General features: G+C 49.6%; 1 protein-coding gene across 4 annotated transcripts in view; it reads left to right on the forward strand.

The window, feature by feature from the left end:
• LOC135391289 (low-density lipoprotein receptor-related protein 1B-like) overlaps positions 1–16,130 on the forward strand; it is a 45,516-nt gene extending 29,386 nt beyond the window's left edge. For 3 of the 4 annotated variants that reach the window (XM_064621498.1, XM_064621500.1, XM_064621501.1), the window contains 15 exons: positions 668–706; positions 2,045–2,080; positions 2,327–2,374; positions 2,453–2,500; positions 2,562–2,606; positions 2,984–3,043; positions 3,120–3,161; positions 3,379–3,411; positions 3,511–3,537; positions 5,061–5,183; positions 6,041–6,163; positions 12,946–12,981; positions 13,790–13,822; positions 15,401–15,520; positions 15,585–16,130. In XM_064621498.1, the coding sequence (XP_064477568.1) occupies positions 668–706; positions 2,045–2,080; positions 2,327–2,374; positions 2,453–2,500; positions 2,562–2,606; positions 2,984–3,043; positions 3,120–3,161; positions 3,379–3,411; positions 3,511–3,537; positions 5,061–5,183; positions 6,041–6,163; positions 12,946–12,981; positions 13,790–13,822; positions 15,401–15,520; positions 15,585–15,706 (935 nt within the window). In that variant the 3' untranslated portion in view covers positions 15,707–16,130. The remainder of the gene's footprint in view (positions 1–667; positions 707–2,044; positions 2,081–2,326; positions 2,375–2,452; positions 2,501–2,561; positions 2,607–2,983; positions 3,044–3,119; positions 3,162–3,378; positions 3,412–3,510; positions 3,538–5,060; positions 5,184–6,040; positions 6,164–12,945; positions 12,982–13,789; positions 13,823–15,400; positions 15,521–15,584) is intronic. The other variant, XM_064621499.1, reaches the window with a different exon arrangement.

A 16,130-nucleotide genomic window follows, 5' to 3' on the forward strand; every position in this document is an offset into this window, starting at 1 on the left:
ACTCCACCCTTTTTTCTGAGAGTGCAGTGTGTCTAGAATCGTATACCCATTTATATGATGCCGCGCAAATGAACTCTGTAATATACTCAAACCGCCTTGTAAGATCCGCATACAAGATGGGACGTAAAATTCTCTCTAAAAATTGTTCTGTATACGTCGGAAGCGACTTACGCCATGGCGACTCAAAGTTACAGGTTCGAACCCGGCCGATCACGATTGCTAACTTTGTGGCAAGGAGAAAGATACTTTATAGTTATTAGGTTTAAGGTTAAGTTAGGTTATATCAGGTCAGGTCAGGACCACTTCTCAGGTGGACAACATTATTCCACAGATCGACAAATGTGACGTCGCCCATGATCATTGTTGCCAGCGTGAAATTCCATGGACTGGTACAGGAACATTTGCAAACTAATGTACGTTTTTGTTTACTGCTAAAAATTCGCTAAGTTCTGAGACCAATGGCGGTCTTCAAGCCGTCTCGAGAATCTCATTTAACAAACTGGATTGGGTTAAGCAGGATCTGAGTTCGATCGTGCTCGAACGTGTCCGTGTAGCAGCGCCGGATCCGCATTGAGTTCGATGAGCATTGGCCTAATGCCGACCGAAAGTAGCCCGTGTGGGCAGGGGTATTACTAAAATGGTGCCGACTGCTTCATTTCTTTTACAGCCAGATCCAATCAACGCCTCGCTAACCTGCGACATAAAGGTGCGTACGGACTCATTACTTCGAATACAGTGAGCCATCGTTAATATGACCCCCGTTAAAGGGATACTTCGGAACGACCGGCGAAAAAATTGCTGCACGTCGTATAGTTGGAGCATAACATCCACTGTATACCTGTCATCAACTTTGTTTATTTCTCGTGTGACAAATTATGCCTCCAATAAGCGAGCAATCAAACCGAAACAGGAATGTGGAGAGGAGTCTCAAAAACTTTCCCTTCCGAAGGCCAACGCGTTAAGTCACCCTGCATGGAGCGGGCAAGTAGTATACCACGCCACTCGTAGCCGCGGCGTTACATTCCCGGAACAAAACAATGGACGAAGATTGGGGATCAGATCACTCAGACACAGATGGAAAGAAACAACGGTCATCTGTTTCCCCGAGGGTCAGAAAACAGAGCAGGAATGGTATGACTAATGCACCGTGACGTTGGCCGAGCAGAGAAAGGAAGTAGTACTTCCATCGACGTCCGGTGGGAGTCAAGACTTTTTCAAATTTCAAATGTCGTTTTTATGATTACAGATTCGTTTTCAAGTGAGATATTTCACAACTGTGTTCAGTTCGTGTAAATGATTGTGGCGATACCGCAAGCTTGAAATCCATTTGGTTCCGAAGTCTCCCTTTAATCTGACATACTCGTTTTATGACCGATTTTGTTGAGAACTGTTCCGCTAGCACGTAAATCCACCTTGTTAGTATGATAATCCGCTTCTCCGACTATGACCAGGATATTTGTGTCGGGTCGAACGCTGGTGTTATCTTCTCGTTATCATGACAGCGTCACATGACCCACAGAGTAACCCCAGGAAGAGGCTACCACATACCCCAGACAGAGGGTGACGTGTTAAAGTAGGGTGCCAATGTTTGGTATGGCTCATGATGATGTTGGCTCATGGTGATGTTTTAGTGCTTAAAAAGGCAGTGACCACGGGACTAGGGTCACACTGTGCTGCTGTTGTCACGTAAGCTGCTCTCACGCTGTGCACGTAAGAATGGCCAGAACGAAACGGTCTCTGCCGTCAGCGGAGGGCGCGTTTCTCGTTAGTATGACACGGTGGTCATATTAATGAGGTGGTGGTCATATTAACGAGGGTTCACTGTCGTGGCACGATTCCGCTAGTCCTCGCTAAGGTCCTTTTTCCACTTGCACTGCTGGTCTAACCACAAATCGTTGAACTGCACCAGTGCCTTCGCTAGCTCTTGAACGTCACTTCACACGTATATGAACCGGAAACGGCGGCGCCGCAAGTGGGAACGAACCGTTAGCCAGATGTGGATAGCCAAAAGCTCTTCTGTAATTCTTAACGGTACTCTTCACAGACGGACGGCCACGGAAAAGGCGCTTCTTCATCGCTGGTAAGCGTCATATGGTACCGTATTGGAGAAGGTCTGCTACTTTTACAAAGGGTCAAAGTGGCTGAAGCCTTCGCGATGACCCAAGTGCCAGCCTTTTAAATGTTGTCCAGATAAAGCCCTAATGATGGCGAAGCAGCTGTCCAGATGCTTATACCACGACATTTCCAAAACGGACATTTGTAGCGCAACGTAGCCGTCGAGCTTTGGCGTAAGAACATTCGTATAACTTCACATTTGTCTACGCAGACGAAGAGGGCAAAAGCGTTCCACTAGGAAAGAACCAACCGGCACTTCGTGAGTGAGCTCTTACCCTGTTTCATCCTCTACAATATCCTTTTCCCCTCTCCTAATCTCTCGCTCTCTCCCTACCAGTCCACAATGCTCCGATGCATATGCCTCCCGGCGCTGGAAAAAATTCCGGTGCGTCTCAGTTTGAACCACCTTGTCTGTTGCTAAGCAAGACGTCCATTTCCATCCTTAGGGAACAAAGCAAAGCCCTCGACTGACGAAGATGAATATGAAGACGGTAACTGTTCCGTATTTACATTTCAAACATGGTCTCCAGACTTGAGAGAGAACTGAGAGAACCGCGGTTAGCTGGTGGAGATCTCTCACCTAGCTGGTGGTGTTTCCCTCAAGTTCGGGGGTTTTACTGTGCCTATGGTCTCCAGAGCTGACTTTTATTGCCCTTTCTGCACCTCTTGCAATAAGCACGTACGTCTCAATGGACAAACTTTGCAGAAAAGGCAGTCTTCTGCTATCTTGACAGGAAGTCTTCTGCCGGCCTTGGAGCATATGTCTCGTCCCGATTTGCACGCACCGCAATAACGTTCCCGCAGTCTTCTTTGCTAACCTAACCATTACCTAACCTAATCGCCAAATAATAATCATCTTCTTCTTCAGAGGACCGAGAGTTCCATGAAGACGAATCGGATGATGGGGCTCAACAGGGTCCAAAGAAAGGTATTTTCAAGAATTATGTTATTACGTCTTGCTTATGCAGTCATATCAATTACATGAGATGTGTTCGTTGTCGCAGGTCGTCGTCCGTCGGGCAAGATAGATGACGACGACGATCCGGGTAAAGATCTGTTTTCTCTGATTTTTTCCTAACATTGGCACGGTGTACTATCAACACCCCTGTCAGAAAAATTCAGCCTGCAACGTTAGCCATTGTCACAGCCATTAGCCATAGCCGCCAATAGAAACTGGCCTCGTACTCAGCCCGAAGTGACCGGCTCCTTACGTGAACCATGTATTTATCTCACTTCGCTCCTGATTCCAATCATAATCACCAGAATACCACCTGGACGAGAAGACGAAGCCGGAAGGTAGGTATAGCTTGGTTTCTCGTATCTTATCTGATACCTGAAGTTATATATCCGCTACATGTTTCTTTGTCTTCTTTTTGCATTGGTGATCCTGCATAGGAGAACCTAAATTCAAGGCAGTAACGTGTAAGTCGGTCTTGTTCTATTTTCGCATGTCTGCCTTGTGTTTTGCGTCTTGTTTGATTTCTACTGTTTGCTTTGCGAGTATCACCGCTATGTTGCTAGTATCCCTGCTAAGAAAGCTGTCCCACAGCTTTTTCCCCATCCCCACATCGTAAATATGAAATAAATTGAATTGAATTGAATCTTAAATGTCATATTCGTTGTAGTGCTTATTATCGCGGTACGCATATATCGCATATACAGGGTGCGTCCCGTAAGCCTCACCAGAATTTTATTGAATTCGCGGTTGATGTTTCTTTCGCAAAAGTCGTTGAATATATCTATTCCCAATGGGGCCTAATCAAAGGCCTAATCTTCATAATTAGTGAAAATAGGTTGACCGCGTAATTGCAAAGTTGTAGAGCACTACCCTGAGGAGTCTACCCCGCAAGAACCGAAACCACAGCGCCTTTCTGTGCTCTAGTAAAAATGTGCAAAAATGCAAACTATTCGATCGCTGCGCGGGTTTTGCGGCCACTTTCTCCTCTCCCCATCTCGGTGTCACCCTTTCTCAACTGACACAAGTATGTTCCTGAAAGCATGGAACAGCCCGCTATGTCCCCAGGAGTAAGTGTCAGGGGGGAATAGTGGTGCTGTTTAACAGCCCACGTTCTCATCAAAATGCCGCCTTTTGTGCCCGCCAATGTCTGGTTTGATCTGCTCAACACCCACGAAATACAGTTCGCAATGTCACGCAACAAAAACTCCAATCCATTACTTCCAAAAACCACGCAAATAACAAGAATATAATCACTGATTCCCCTGCTCGATAAATGTGCACGTTCTACCAGGTTTTAACGAAGCTAAAATAACGGCATTGACGAGGACGCTAGAAAGCGGGGGCTGCTGCAGCTTCATGTCACTTGAGAAATAGTGACGGCATGAGAGCGATAGGAAAAAGCGTCCGCAGAGCTCTCGCAACGCTCCAAAAATTATGCATTTTCGCATATTTTTTTCTAGGGTACAGAAAAGGACTGCGGTTTCGATTTTAGCGGACTAGACTCCTCTGGGTTGTGCTATACAACTTTCGAATTGCGCGGTAAACCTTTTTTCAGTAATTATGAAGATTAACTATGCAAGTTAATTAACGGCCCCACTATTACTGATACACCACCACATTTGAGCAGGCCCATTCGGGAATAGACATATTCAACGCCTTTTCCAAAAGAAAAACAATCTGCGAATACAATCAAGTTGTGGTCAGTCCTACACTATTAAAATAGAACTTCACCACATAGCACGTTCCTAGCCAACCACCATTCCGAATGATATCATTCTGTGTCATGATTCGTTCAAAACAGGGGGAAGAGCCTATCTGGGACATGCATACAATGTGTCCCAGATAGGCGCCTCGTCCCATTTTCAGCAAATAAGGACACAGAATGATATCATTCCGAATGATGGTTGGCTAGGAGCGTGCTATGTGGTGAAGTTCTGTTTTAACAGTGTACGTAACACACCCTGTATATCTATACGCATACGTTCAGACCGTCCGGTGCCTTGCAAGAAGGACCAGTTCCGATGCGTGGACAACAGCGAGTGCATTCCCCTTTCCTGGAAGTGTGACGGGAACGAAGACTGTTCTGACGGTTCGGACGAAAAGAAATGCAGTGAGTTCCGTGCGTTGCCATGGTAATAACATAGGGTCCTCGCGCAAACACATTTCCTAAACGCAACGAACTTTTAGAGAATCGTAAGCACCCTCCGCCAACATCACCTAGATAAAGAAAGCCAGCTTACTCGTCCGTGGTGGTGGCGGTGGTGAAAGGGTTGTCGGCCTCACGGAGGTGCGCAACATCACGACTAACGCCCTAAAGGAATGTGCGTCCTGGGCCGACTTCTAAGAGAACTGTGCCGACGCTCGTCGACGTGACGTAGCAACTAAAAGTCAGCCAATCAGGATCATGTTTTCAACGGCCGCAGCGAATCACGAACGGGCTTTCAGCGGTCGTAGCCATGGAGACGAGCCATCGTCAGCTGCATGTGCAGCCACTGTCGTCTGCGAGTATAGCGAACGATCCCGCGTACTAAATGAGAAAACAAAATCAAGCGCGAAACGGTTCCATATTTTTCTCAAGACTAATTTGCTGGAAATTTGTTGCACATTTAGTCTACAGGTTCAAATTTGCGAAGTTAGTTGTAATCATATGCGAGATCTTGAATTCGCAGAACCGCGAATCGCGGTAGCAGACGAGGTCTGACCACGTAGCGTGTCCACGTAGCGAAAGAGGGAGAGCAGGCATTAAGCATATCTAGGTGGCGTTGCCTCCGCTCGGATGCCGACCGCGTATCGCTGTCAGCCAATCAGAGCGCAGCCCGCTGAGTCGGGGGCTGATATACGTTTAACGGGCCGACGAAGCTCGCCCAGCTGTTTCGGGAACCTCACCAGTTACGTGCAAGCGCTTATACACTCAGAGTGTCCACTTACGGTTCTCTAAAACCCTCTCTGCTCTTCCTTCACCTAAAGGAAAGGTCTGCGAGCCAGCCGAATTTTACACCACCTGCGGCGACGGCGTGACCTGCATTCCTAAAAATGCCATCTGCGATGGAGTAGTCGACTGCAAGGATGGGCACGACGAAGCCAACTGCTGTGAGCTTCCTTTTACATACCTGTTGCTAACGCTTTGTACTGTGGCCAAGTAGAAATCCAGCGAGAACCGGTAGGGAAGCACGAAGGGAGTTGTCTCAAGACGAGAGCCGCCGATATTTCGAACAGAGACTGCCCTAGAAGAACAACCAGAACAACAGTCTCTGTTCGAAATATCGGCGGCTCTCGTCTTGAGGCAACTCCCTTCGTGCTTCGTGTACGCCTTTTTGTGGCAATTCAAACTGCCCCAAAAAGGCGTACGCCTTCTGTTTTCGACAAATCAGGAAAGCGAAAGATATAAGGGCCAGTTCTCACTTGGCGACGCCCGACGCGGCGTCGCGAGCGGGCGGCGGAAATAGACGCGCATTTCCGGAGCCGGGAGAGGAGAGATGTCGAGCCAAAAATCTGCCATGCCGAACTTCTTTCACGACGTCGGCGAGAGCTGCCGAGAACAGCTAGTGCCCAATTAGGTGACACAGAAAGGCCACGCCCCGTGATTTTTCGTCTGCTTTGGACGACGGAAGGCCACAGTGGTGGGAACGTGAAAATCGTGCGCGCTGACGGGGCGGCGGAAATGCGCCTCTACTTCCGCCGCCCGCTCACGACGCCGCGTCGGACGTCGCCAAGTGAGAACTGGCCCTAATTCTGCATGGCGACTGGTTCCAAGCATCCATAGTCGCGGAAGGACCACAAGTTTTCGTGGCACCGGAAGTTGTGGCGGGGGCTTTTTATGTTTACCCGAGAATGTCATGTATATAAGGAAATATATGTATATATATATATATTATATATACTGGAAGAAAGGGGTTCGGGCGACCGCGAAATATATATATATATATAGGAGATGTATAAGTTAAATATACGTGCCACTTTCACCGCTTCCGGTTTGGTGCCAAAACGACATCCGGTTTCACAGCAAATACGCTCTGCGTGACTGGTTGATGCAGTTATCGCTTCTGATTTGAGGAGAGAGGGTCGTATACGCCTGTTTGTGTCAATTGAAATTGCCACAAAAAAGGCGTACGCCTCCCATGTTCAACAAATCAGGAAATAATTACCAGTTCTAGCTAATGGTACTTACCTGAAGATTGAATTACCTGAGCAGAAATTATACGATGTATAGGGAGACACTTACTATCAGGGCGAACAACTGCTTTTCCCCGAAGAAGGGCCCGGTGAGTCCACCGTGTGAGTAATGACAACCACAAAGGAGTAGGGTGAGCACAGAAGGGGGTTTAGTTTCTCAAATGCCAAGTATTTGGACGTCCAATGGACACTCTACCATTCTGGCCTGACTCTGCCTGAAAGGAGAAAATAAAGAAATTTATGGCATTTATCTACCGAATAGGCCACAGGGTGGGAACTCAAAACCTAAGGGAAGAGAGGGCGGGGAGACACCCAGATAGTGTCTCCCTATACATCGTATAATTCCTGCTCTGTCTTCAGGTAAGTACCATTCGCTAGAACTGGTAATTATACTTCTGTATATATCGACGCCTACTATCAGGGTGAACAGGACGAACAGGGTGCCTGTTCAAAGCTCTGTGCACACCGGAGACAGCACCTGCAGACCAAAACTAGCTCTGGGATGCGAAGTCCGCCTGTAAAAGCGGTTGAACGCACAGTCAGAGGGACCAGTCGAGAGCCGCAGAAGTTGCTGCTGCTCTAGTGGAGTGGGCCTTGAAGGTAGTGACATTGATGCTCGCTAGTTCTGACGTGCGTTTTAGCCAATTGGCTACTGTGTCCCGAGTTGCCCTCTTGAAAGGCTTTTGAACGGTCAAAAAGATAAGGGAACAAACACCACGGGAACAATCACCGCGGGAGGGAGCTGTGCGAGAGATGTAGGCCGTCAAGCACAGGATCGGGCAGAGGGTGGGCTCCTGCGGAAAGGTTGGGATGAACATAGAGGGCCAAGGCTTGGAAGGCTTGGATGTCTTTCGTGGTCAGCTGAGGGAAAGTTCCCAACCATAAGACCTGACGATGAACGCCTTCAAAGGAGACCAGGCTAAGGTCCGAGGAGCGACTCGCAGTAGTCAAGGCTAAGAGCATAGCCCAGTTAGAAGGCGCAGCGAGAGAGACTCATTGGTCCCTAGAGAACTGAAAAAGGAAGTGACTGCTACTACCGACCATGTAGATGAGTACCTTGGACGGGAAGGGTTCAGATTAAAAACTCCTTTCAGCAGTCTTGTTACAGCTGGGTGTTCTCCAAGGGTGTAGCCCTCGCACGGGCCAATAGCCTGTGACAAAGTCGACCTATAACAATTGATTGTTCGGTAGGCCAAGTGTTTCACAAAGTGTAAGTGGGCCAGGAAGTTCAGTACCTCGGCCAGAGAGGGAGAAGATGGATTAAGCGCCCTTGCACTGCACCAGCTATCGTACCTTCGCCCGCAAGAGGGGTAACTGAGCTTTGTGGCGGCTGTGATGAACTCGGCAGCCTCTCCTGAAAGGCCTGTATCAGAAGAGGGTCGCTGGACACCCTCCACACTGCCAACTGAAGCCCTTGGACCCTGGGGGTTCGTGAGCAGGTCTGGAAGCGCTGGAATTGTCCGCGGGGCCTGAAAGGAAAGGCGCAAGAGTGAAGGGTACCACGGTTGGGACGGCCAGACTTGGGGTTACGATGATCAGAGCTCCCGGACTCGCGCATCTTCCGAATGCAATGGCTCACCAAGTTGAACGGTGGGAATGCATAGAGGCCTGGCCGTGACCAGCTCTGGTTGAAGTCATCCACACCCCGCTGCCCCCGGGTCCGACTTCCAACTGAAGTATTGGGGCACTTGGAAGTTCGACAGGTCCGCGAACAGATCCACTTGAATTGGGCCCCGTAGACTGTTGATCTCTCCAAATATGCGGATGTTCAGCTTCGAACTGCTGTTGTCGAACTGAAGTCGAGATGCATGGTCGGCCAGCACATTGTGATTCCCGGGGGCGTGCTGAGCTCGGACTATTAGGTTCCGTTGCAGGCACCATGTCCACAGCTTAGCGGCAGCTTTGTTGAGGCGGGAGGAGCGGGTACTTCCCATACGGTTGATGGCTGTCTGCCACTGCTGCTCTGTTGTCCAGTCGAAGAAGAATGCACCCCGAACTGTGGCCCAGGACCCGAGCCTTGAGTCCCAGGAAAGCGGCTAGTAACTCCAGCTCGTTGATGTGGAGTCAAACTTGCTCCTTGGACCACTGACGCCCAAGTATTCGGTCCTGAGATCATGCCCCTCACAACCTAGGGGAGAGCTGTCCGAATGAACAGTCTGCACTATAGTGGACAGTTGTGTATCCTGCGAAACGGGTGGGACAAGAGAACCTTGCTTCACCAGGTCACATCCTCCCTGACCTCTGACCTCTTGGGTGAGCGTAATCGTGGTCTCGAAGAAACCCCATTCAGTGTCCCATGCAGAAGGAATTGGAGGGACCGGAGGAGCAGAGGGGACTCTAAGACTGCCAGAGAAGTAGCTGCTAAGCGACCTATCAATCTTGCCAGCTGTCTTGCAACTAACCGCTTTCGCAGCAGATTGTCCAGTTCTGCTTCGATTGCTATCCCTTTCTCTAGAAGGGCTCTTCTTCTGGAAGGGCCACTGCTAAGGAGGTTGAGTGGATCTCGAAGCCCACAAAGACTACACACCCACAAAGCCGTTGGGATAGAGAAAGCCGAGACTCTGCTTGGTTCATGATGAAACCGAGAGAGTGCAGCAAATTCACTGCGAGGTGTGCCGAGGACGCTAGCCGGGTCGTTCAAGTAAATAACAAGACGTATTCCTTGAGACCTGAGGAAGGCTACCACTGGCTTACTTATTTTGGCAAAGACCCGTGGGGCTGACCTCAGTCCGAAGGGTAGAACGTTCCACTGATAGCATACGCCGTGCTGTTGAGAGCAGAGCCAGCGACGATCGGACGTTTGCACTGGGATGGACAAGTACACGTCCTTCAGATCTATTCGAACCAGGAAATCTCCCTGAAGGAGCAGTCCTTTCCCAATCTTCCCAACCTTCCATCTTGAAATGCTTGTGGAGGATGAAATAATTGAGGTGCTTTAAGTTTAGGATAGGCCTCCAACCGGAGTCCTTCTTTGGGACAACCAGGAAAGGGTACAGAAAGCGATCTTCGCGAACCGGGATGGCGGATACGGCCCATTTGCGTACTAACTTGTTGAAAACCTGCAGCGAGGCCTGCGGGTGTGCCTGGACCTGACTGTTGGAGGGCGGATTATCGGAGGGAGGATTTGGGAAAACTCTAGTTGATAACCTGCAATCGTCTGCAGGACCCAAGGGTCCTTTGTAAGTCGAGACCAAGCTCGGTGGAAAACAGCTAGTTTCCCAGAGGCAATGGGGAAGGAGTGTGTAGACTTACCTCGAGAACCTCTGATTGCCCCCCCCCCCCACTGCGGTCCCCCAGGAAAGGGTCTGCTAGGAAAGGGCTGGTCAGTGTGGGGGCCGATGTGCTGGGGCCCAGCAGTCGGCTCCTTTTTGGTTCCGGTCCCTTCGTTGGGCTCCTGGATGGTCCCTGGCGGGCCTCCCGGAAGACCTTATACGTTTCGCTCCGTGTCTTCAGCTGCGTCAAGAACCCGGAGCCGAACAGGTGGGTAGCCCCTTCTTCCTCCAAATGAGGCTCCTTGCCCAACATGGACCGCAGGTCAGAGGCGATGCGGGTCAGGACGCTCTCCCGGCATTCCGACCCGAGGGAGGCGAACAGCCTGCCCAAGTGGGGGAAGGCAGCGGCCAAATGGTCGGTGACTACCCGCCGCTCCACCCTGGTATATCCTGGTCCCTCTCCCAGGGGGTAGTAGGTGTCCCGGCCCGCCACTATACATCCTTCAAGGAGGGCGACCAGGGGCCCCACCGCAGACACTACTGCTGCCTGGGCGTCGTGGAGTGCTTGGTCCCGGTGATAACCCCCCCCCAATCTCTTGGTCACCCTCAGTGGATCCTCGCCTTCTGGCAGCCTCCCGAGCCAGGGCTGGCATCTTGGGGTTGAGCTACTGCACTGTGAAGAGTGGGAACTCCCGCCGTGGGAAGTCCGCCAGGGCCTTCCGGAAGCGCTCCTGGCAGCCTTCGGGGCCCCAGTGGTTCCGGATGAATTCCATGAGCACAGGTGGAGTTTCCAGGGGCCCCACACCTGACAATCCTGTCAGCCAATCATTGGTCAGCATCCTCGAGCTCTGGGAAGGGGACGTGGTGGTAGCTGCGCGGTGAGCCGCAAGGGGTCCCCGGTGCTGAGGTCCTCATCATTGTGCTCCCCAGCCACTGATTCGGTCTCGATGGCCACCTCCTCCGCCGGGAGTGGTGGCAGCAGCTGCCCCAGGGAGGCCACCGTGGACGCAAGCGACTCAACCATGCGTCGCAGGTCTGGATCCTGTTTTCCTGTTTTTGGGGAGTCTGCATGGTGGTCATGCCTGCACGAAACGAGACCGACCCTACAGTCGTCAAGAGGAAGCTACAAAAACACGTTGGTTTTGGTTTGTTAGTGGCAAACGCGCCGAAAAGAGGTCATCCAACCCAATTAAGGCATTTTGGCCTTTAAAAGTGACTATCCAGGCCACAGGTGGTCGCCGACCCAAGCAAGGCACCTCGGCCTGCAGAAGTGGCAATCCAGCCCAAATGTGGTCGTCCGACCCAGCAAATATCCCCCCAAAAAAGGTTAGGGTTGGCAAAATGAAAGTAGCATTCGTAAGAAGAAACCGGACGGGCGCCCAGGGAAGTACTTCCCTACGGAGAAAAGTAGCTGAAAAAAAAAGGAAAACTGAAAGGCGTACGTGAAACTATGAAGAAATTGCCGACTGTCTGAACGATAAAACTTGACAGGGGCCTGTCAAAGAGGAAAGACGGGTTTGCATCCGGTGCAAGGGGAGCCGGGGCCCTCTGGAGTCAGAAATCATAACTTTTCCTTTTAATTTGACATAGGCTTGTCACAAAGAGGGAAAAGCACCGTGATAGTAAGCGGCGAGATATACAGAAGTATAATTCTGCATGGCGGCTGGTCCCTAGTGTCCTTAGTCGCGGAAGGATCGTCGTGGCAGTTGTGGAGTTGTGGCGGGGGCTTGTTTATGTTTACCAGAGAATGTTATGTATAATGAAACGGAAAGGACCACACATGAAATACAAAACTTTCTCCCCGCAGCGCTGACGGGTTTGCCGGTAGAAGTATAGTAGTTGGGATTGTTAGGATAACGTTAGGGTTGTATGGTGCTACGGGTGTGACAACGTACTACGGGACGGTTAGGTCCAGGACGATCGCAATTCAAAGTTCTCACGCGCCCACATCTGTTTCTGCCAGTGAACTATGTTGCACGCACGCCATTCTGATACAAAAGACCTGCACTCGCTGCTCAGCTAACTGAAACCGTGACTAACCGAAAGTAATCCCTCCAATGACAACTACAGCAACTTGCAGTCACACCCTCAGAAAAAACATGAAACGGTAATATAGGAACCGTAACAAAATAGTGACGTATATGTCCAGTACTCGCAGGAGCAAGCGAACTACCTAGTGGCACACTTTAGAGGAGCACGAAGGTGCGAGAATTTCGCCCCGCGAAATGAAAGATGTCGTTACCTTTCCCTTTCCCTGTTTTTCTCCTTCTCAAGGAGCGGGCTGTCATTGGCCCAAACGATTTGCCTAACCATCGCCGGAGATCGTTTGAGGGAACCAATGACAGGCCGCTAAGCATTGCCACACTTCTTGACAAGGAGACATGAGGGAAACCATAAATCGCGCCTTCGTTCGCACATACTTCAATTCAATTTTCGGAAATTCCAACCTTCTTTCCATTCTTCATATTCTTTCTTCTCTCACCTCAGCTAAAGCAGTCACATCGCCTTCGTTGAACGCGCTCAGTAAGTATTTCTCGTTGAAAGTGGGATGCAAGCTATAGCTGGCTGGATAATCGAAATTGCACATATAATCGACAAACGAAATGGATCTGGATAATCTTGGGAAGTAACTTAGTGAAAAGTAATCATTCACTGAGCACTCTTTTTCAGAGAGCAATTCAACAACGACTCCAGTCTAACGCATGTCCTTTCTGGGGTTCCACAATGTTCTGTCCTTGGCCCACTTCCCTTTCTCATACATTAACGGCCTTCCAAATGATCTTACATCCACCATGCATCTCTATGTCCATAATTGTGTCATCTGTCATCAGATTACTAACGGTTTTGATATGTAATTACTTCGCACTGACCTCATTAAGCTTTCTATACATGCAGCCGATATACATTCACCATGAAGGTTTCTCCCTGAGAGAAAGGTCTTTAATTACGGTTGCTGGTTAAGTGATTACTTGCAACTAAGTTATTTCCCAGGACTGATTCTGGACACTGAGGCTCCTTGAGATTGAGGGAGGTGAGGGACGACAACGGATGGTTATGAAGTATACAGGACACGTCTCGCGTGGAAGGGTGGGACAACAACTACTACTTTATCTATGAGTGGGGATATAAATGATAAGGAAATGTTTCCGAGCACGAGAGCCGTCTATATTTCGAACAGAGACTATGTAGTCTTGTCGTTTGTTTCATGTCCGTCCGCTGTCATTCCCTCAATCGCAAGGAATACCACCGCGTCCAAGTAGTACATCGTGTACGTTGTTTGTGTCACGTGACGTTTACAAAGTATGCAACTACGTGCGTACTGATGTTTCAGAAGGAAGCACTGCGCCAGAAGAAGAACGGCTGAGTAAGTATATTAGTCACCCGTAATCAGAAAACTTGTCATCAAATATCGTGACACTCCAGCACGAAAGACGCTCATACTATTGCGTGTGGCGTATGCGTTGCAATGCGCTGGACTGTTCACATATACGCGGGCACTGCCATCAACCGCGAGCCCCGACCAATGACTCCCAGGCGTTCTCACGCTTGATGGAGTCTTTATAGTCCGCGTAGGAGTTGTTGCGCTTCTCCACCTCTATACATATTGGCGAGTTTTCGTACTCCATCGCCTTTGCGTACGATAGCGTTGGTGGTTCTGCGCACGCGCAAGACATAAACAGACCTTTGCGCATTGCGCAGAACCACCACGCTGTCGCTTACGTACGTAAAGACAATAGCGTAGAATAGGGTAGGGTGCTCTGTGTTGAAGACAGTTGAACTATATTGTTAATAACAGTCACAATAATCGCCTAAATTGTACCATAATTCGTTAACTGAATCCCCAAACCTTTGAGAAATGATCCACAAATTACTGTGGTGCTAAACCATGTATTTCGTACTAGCCAAAAATGATAGGCTACGTATTTTCATTAACTTGCCCCACCCTATGGATAAGTTGAGGACATGTAAAAATTAATGCCGGATTTAAATTTGGTCTTTTGTTCGGGCCAGCCGAAACGGTCAGCCACGAGTAATGCACATGGAAACATAGGACAGTGACACAGCATCATAACGGCGATGTCATATTTTACTAGCCGAGGAGCAGGAGTGAGCAAATTGGAAGTCAATGCTCGCGAAAGTTACAGATGGGACAAAAAAATGCCCCTCTTACCTCGACCACATCTGCAAAACAGCGTCTGACGTCTTTCTAAAAAGCCACGTGCAGAACGCCAACACGTTACTTCAAAGCCCAGACAACGACCAACGATTGTGCTCACCCTGGTCCCCTGGTGTCCGACTAGAAAAAATTATTGCAAAGAAACTGCGGCACGAAAAACCCTAACTGTCCTAAACTTGCCCCCGTCTTCAAGTAGCCTCACTTTGCCCTATACTAAAACTCACGATTAGCTCCTGATTCCACAGCATCCTATCAAATGGACCACGCATCTCGTTCTGCACTCACTAGGGCAGCCATGTTGAGAACAGAGAAGGGCAGCAAACCACCTCCTCCTTCTACATGGAGCGCGGCCTATGATTGCATCCCTTTGCGTTCTCTTGCGCGTTTCGTAGCGTGCACAGTCCTGCGTACGTATGCGTGCGGCACACGCGGGCCGCTAGGGTGTTCACATACATGCGGGCAGCGCAAGTGGCAGCCATTACGCGTCTTCCCTGGCCTCTTTGTCCAAGGAGCCTGATGGCAAAAACGCTTTGTGTTCACGCTTGAGTGTGACATGACAGAAGCTGCTATCAGTTAGAAGCAAATGTAATGAATGCTGTATCTTTTTTTGCACATTCTATGCGCTCCATGTGCACAGCACGGAGGAGAAGCACCTCAACACGCATGCGCTGAATGCGGCGATTGGTTTCGGAAGAAAGCACACGACAGCGTTTCTACAGCTTTCGTTTCGATCCGGGGCACTGAATGCGTACCGTTTCCGTGCAGAGTTTCCCGACTGTCCGGCAGACTACTTCAAGTGCAAGACTGGAGGGAATTGCATCATGAATATTCTCGTCTGCGACGACGAAGAGGATTGCAAAGACGGCTCTGACGAGCAGAACTGCGGTAAGGACGCTGTCTAAAACGATGTGTCATTTAATAAAACTCGTGAAATGATTCCCTCTTCCAGCGAAACAATGTCCCAGCTCCCACTTCCAGTGCGAGACGGACAAGACGTGCATCAAACGGATATTCCGCTGCGATGGAGACGTCGATTGTGAAGATGCCTCGGATGAGAGGAACTGCGATTAGTTTCCCCGGGTTTTATCTATACTGGGAATGCGTGAACAGTTCACCATTGTCAATAGCGAAATGAGTGACTATCGAAAATTGATTGAATCGAATAATGAGTCGCTAGCTAATTTTCTTGTAATAAAAGGTACGCAGTGCAATAACAGCAAAACAGAATCTTAAACCTGTTTAAATGTTTAAACCTGGTCGCATGAACGACGTGATGTATCGTAAAGCCTTCCCGATCACGTCGCCCACGCGATGGAGACTATATGCAGCAGCGGCCGGAGGGGCTCGCCTGGGGTTCTGCTGGTAGGAGACACAAAGCCTTCCCGCCTCCCGCACGGGGAGCATTGACGGCGTCGTGCTGGAAGGGGTGTCGCAGCGGTGCTCACGTTTTTCAACCGGCGAATTTATGAAGGAAATAAAATGTCATTGCTGCCTA

The sequence above is a fragment of the Ornithodoros turicata genome, chromosome 4, assembly GCF_037126465.1.
Source record: "Ornithodoros turicata isolate Travis chromosome 4, ASM3712646v1, whole genome shotgun sequence".
NCBI classification, from domain to species: Eukaryota; Metazoa; Arthropoda; class Arachnida; order Ixodida; family Argasidae; genus Ornithodoros; species Ornithodoros turicata.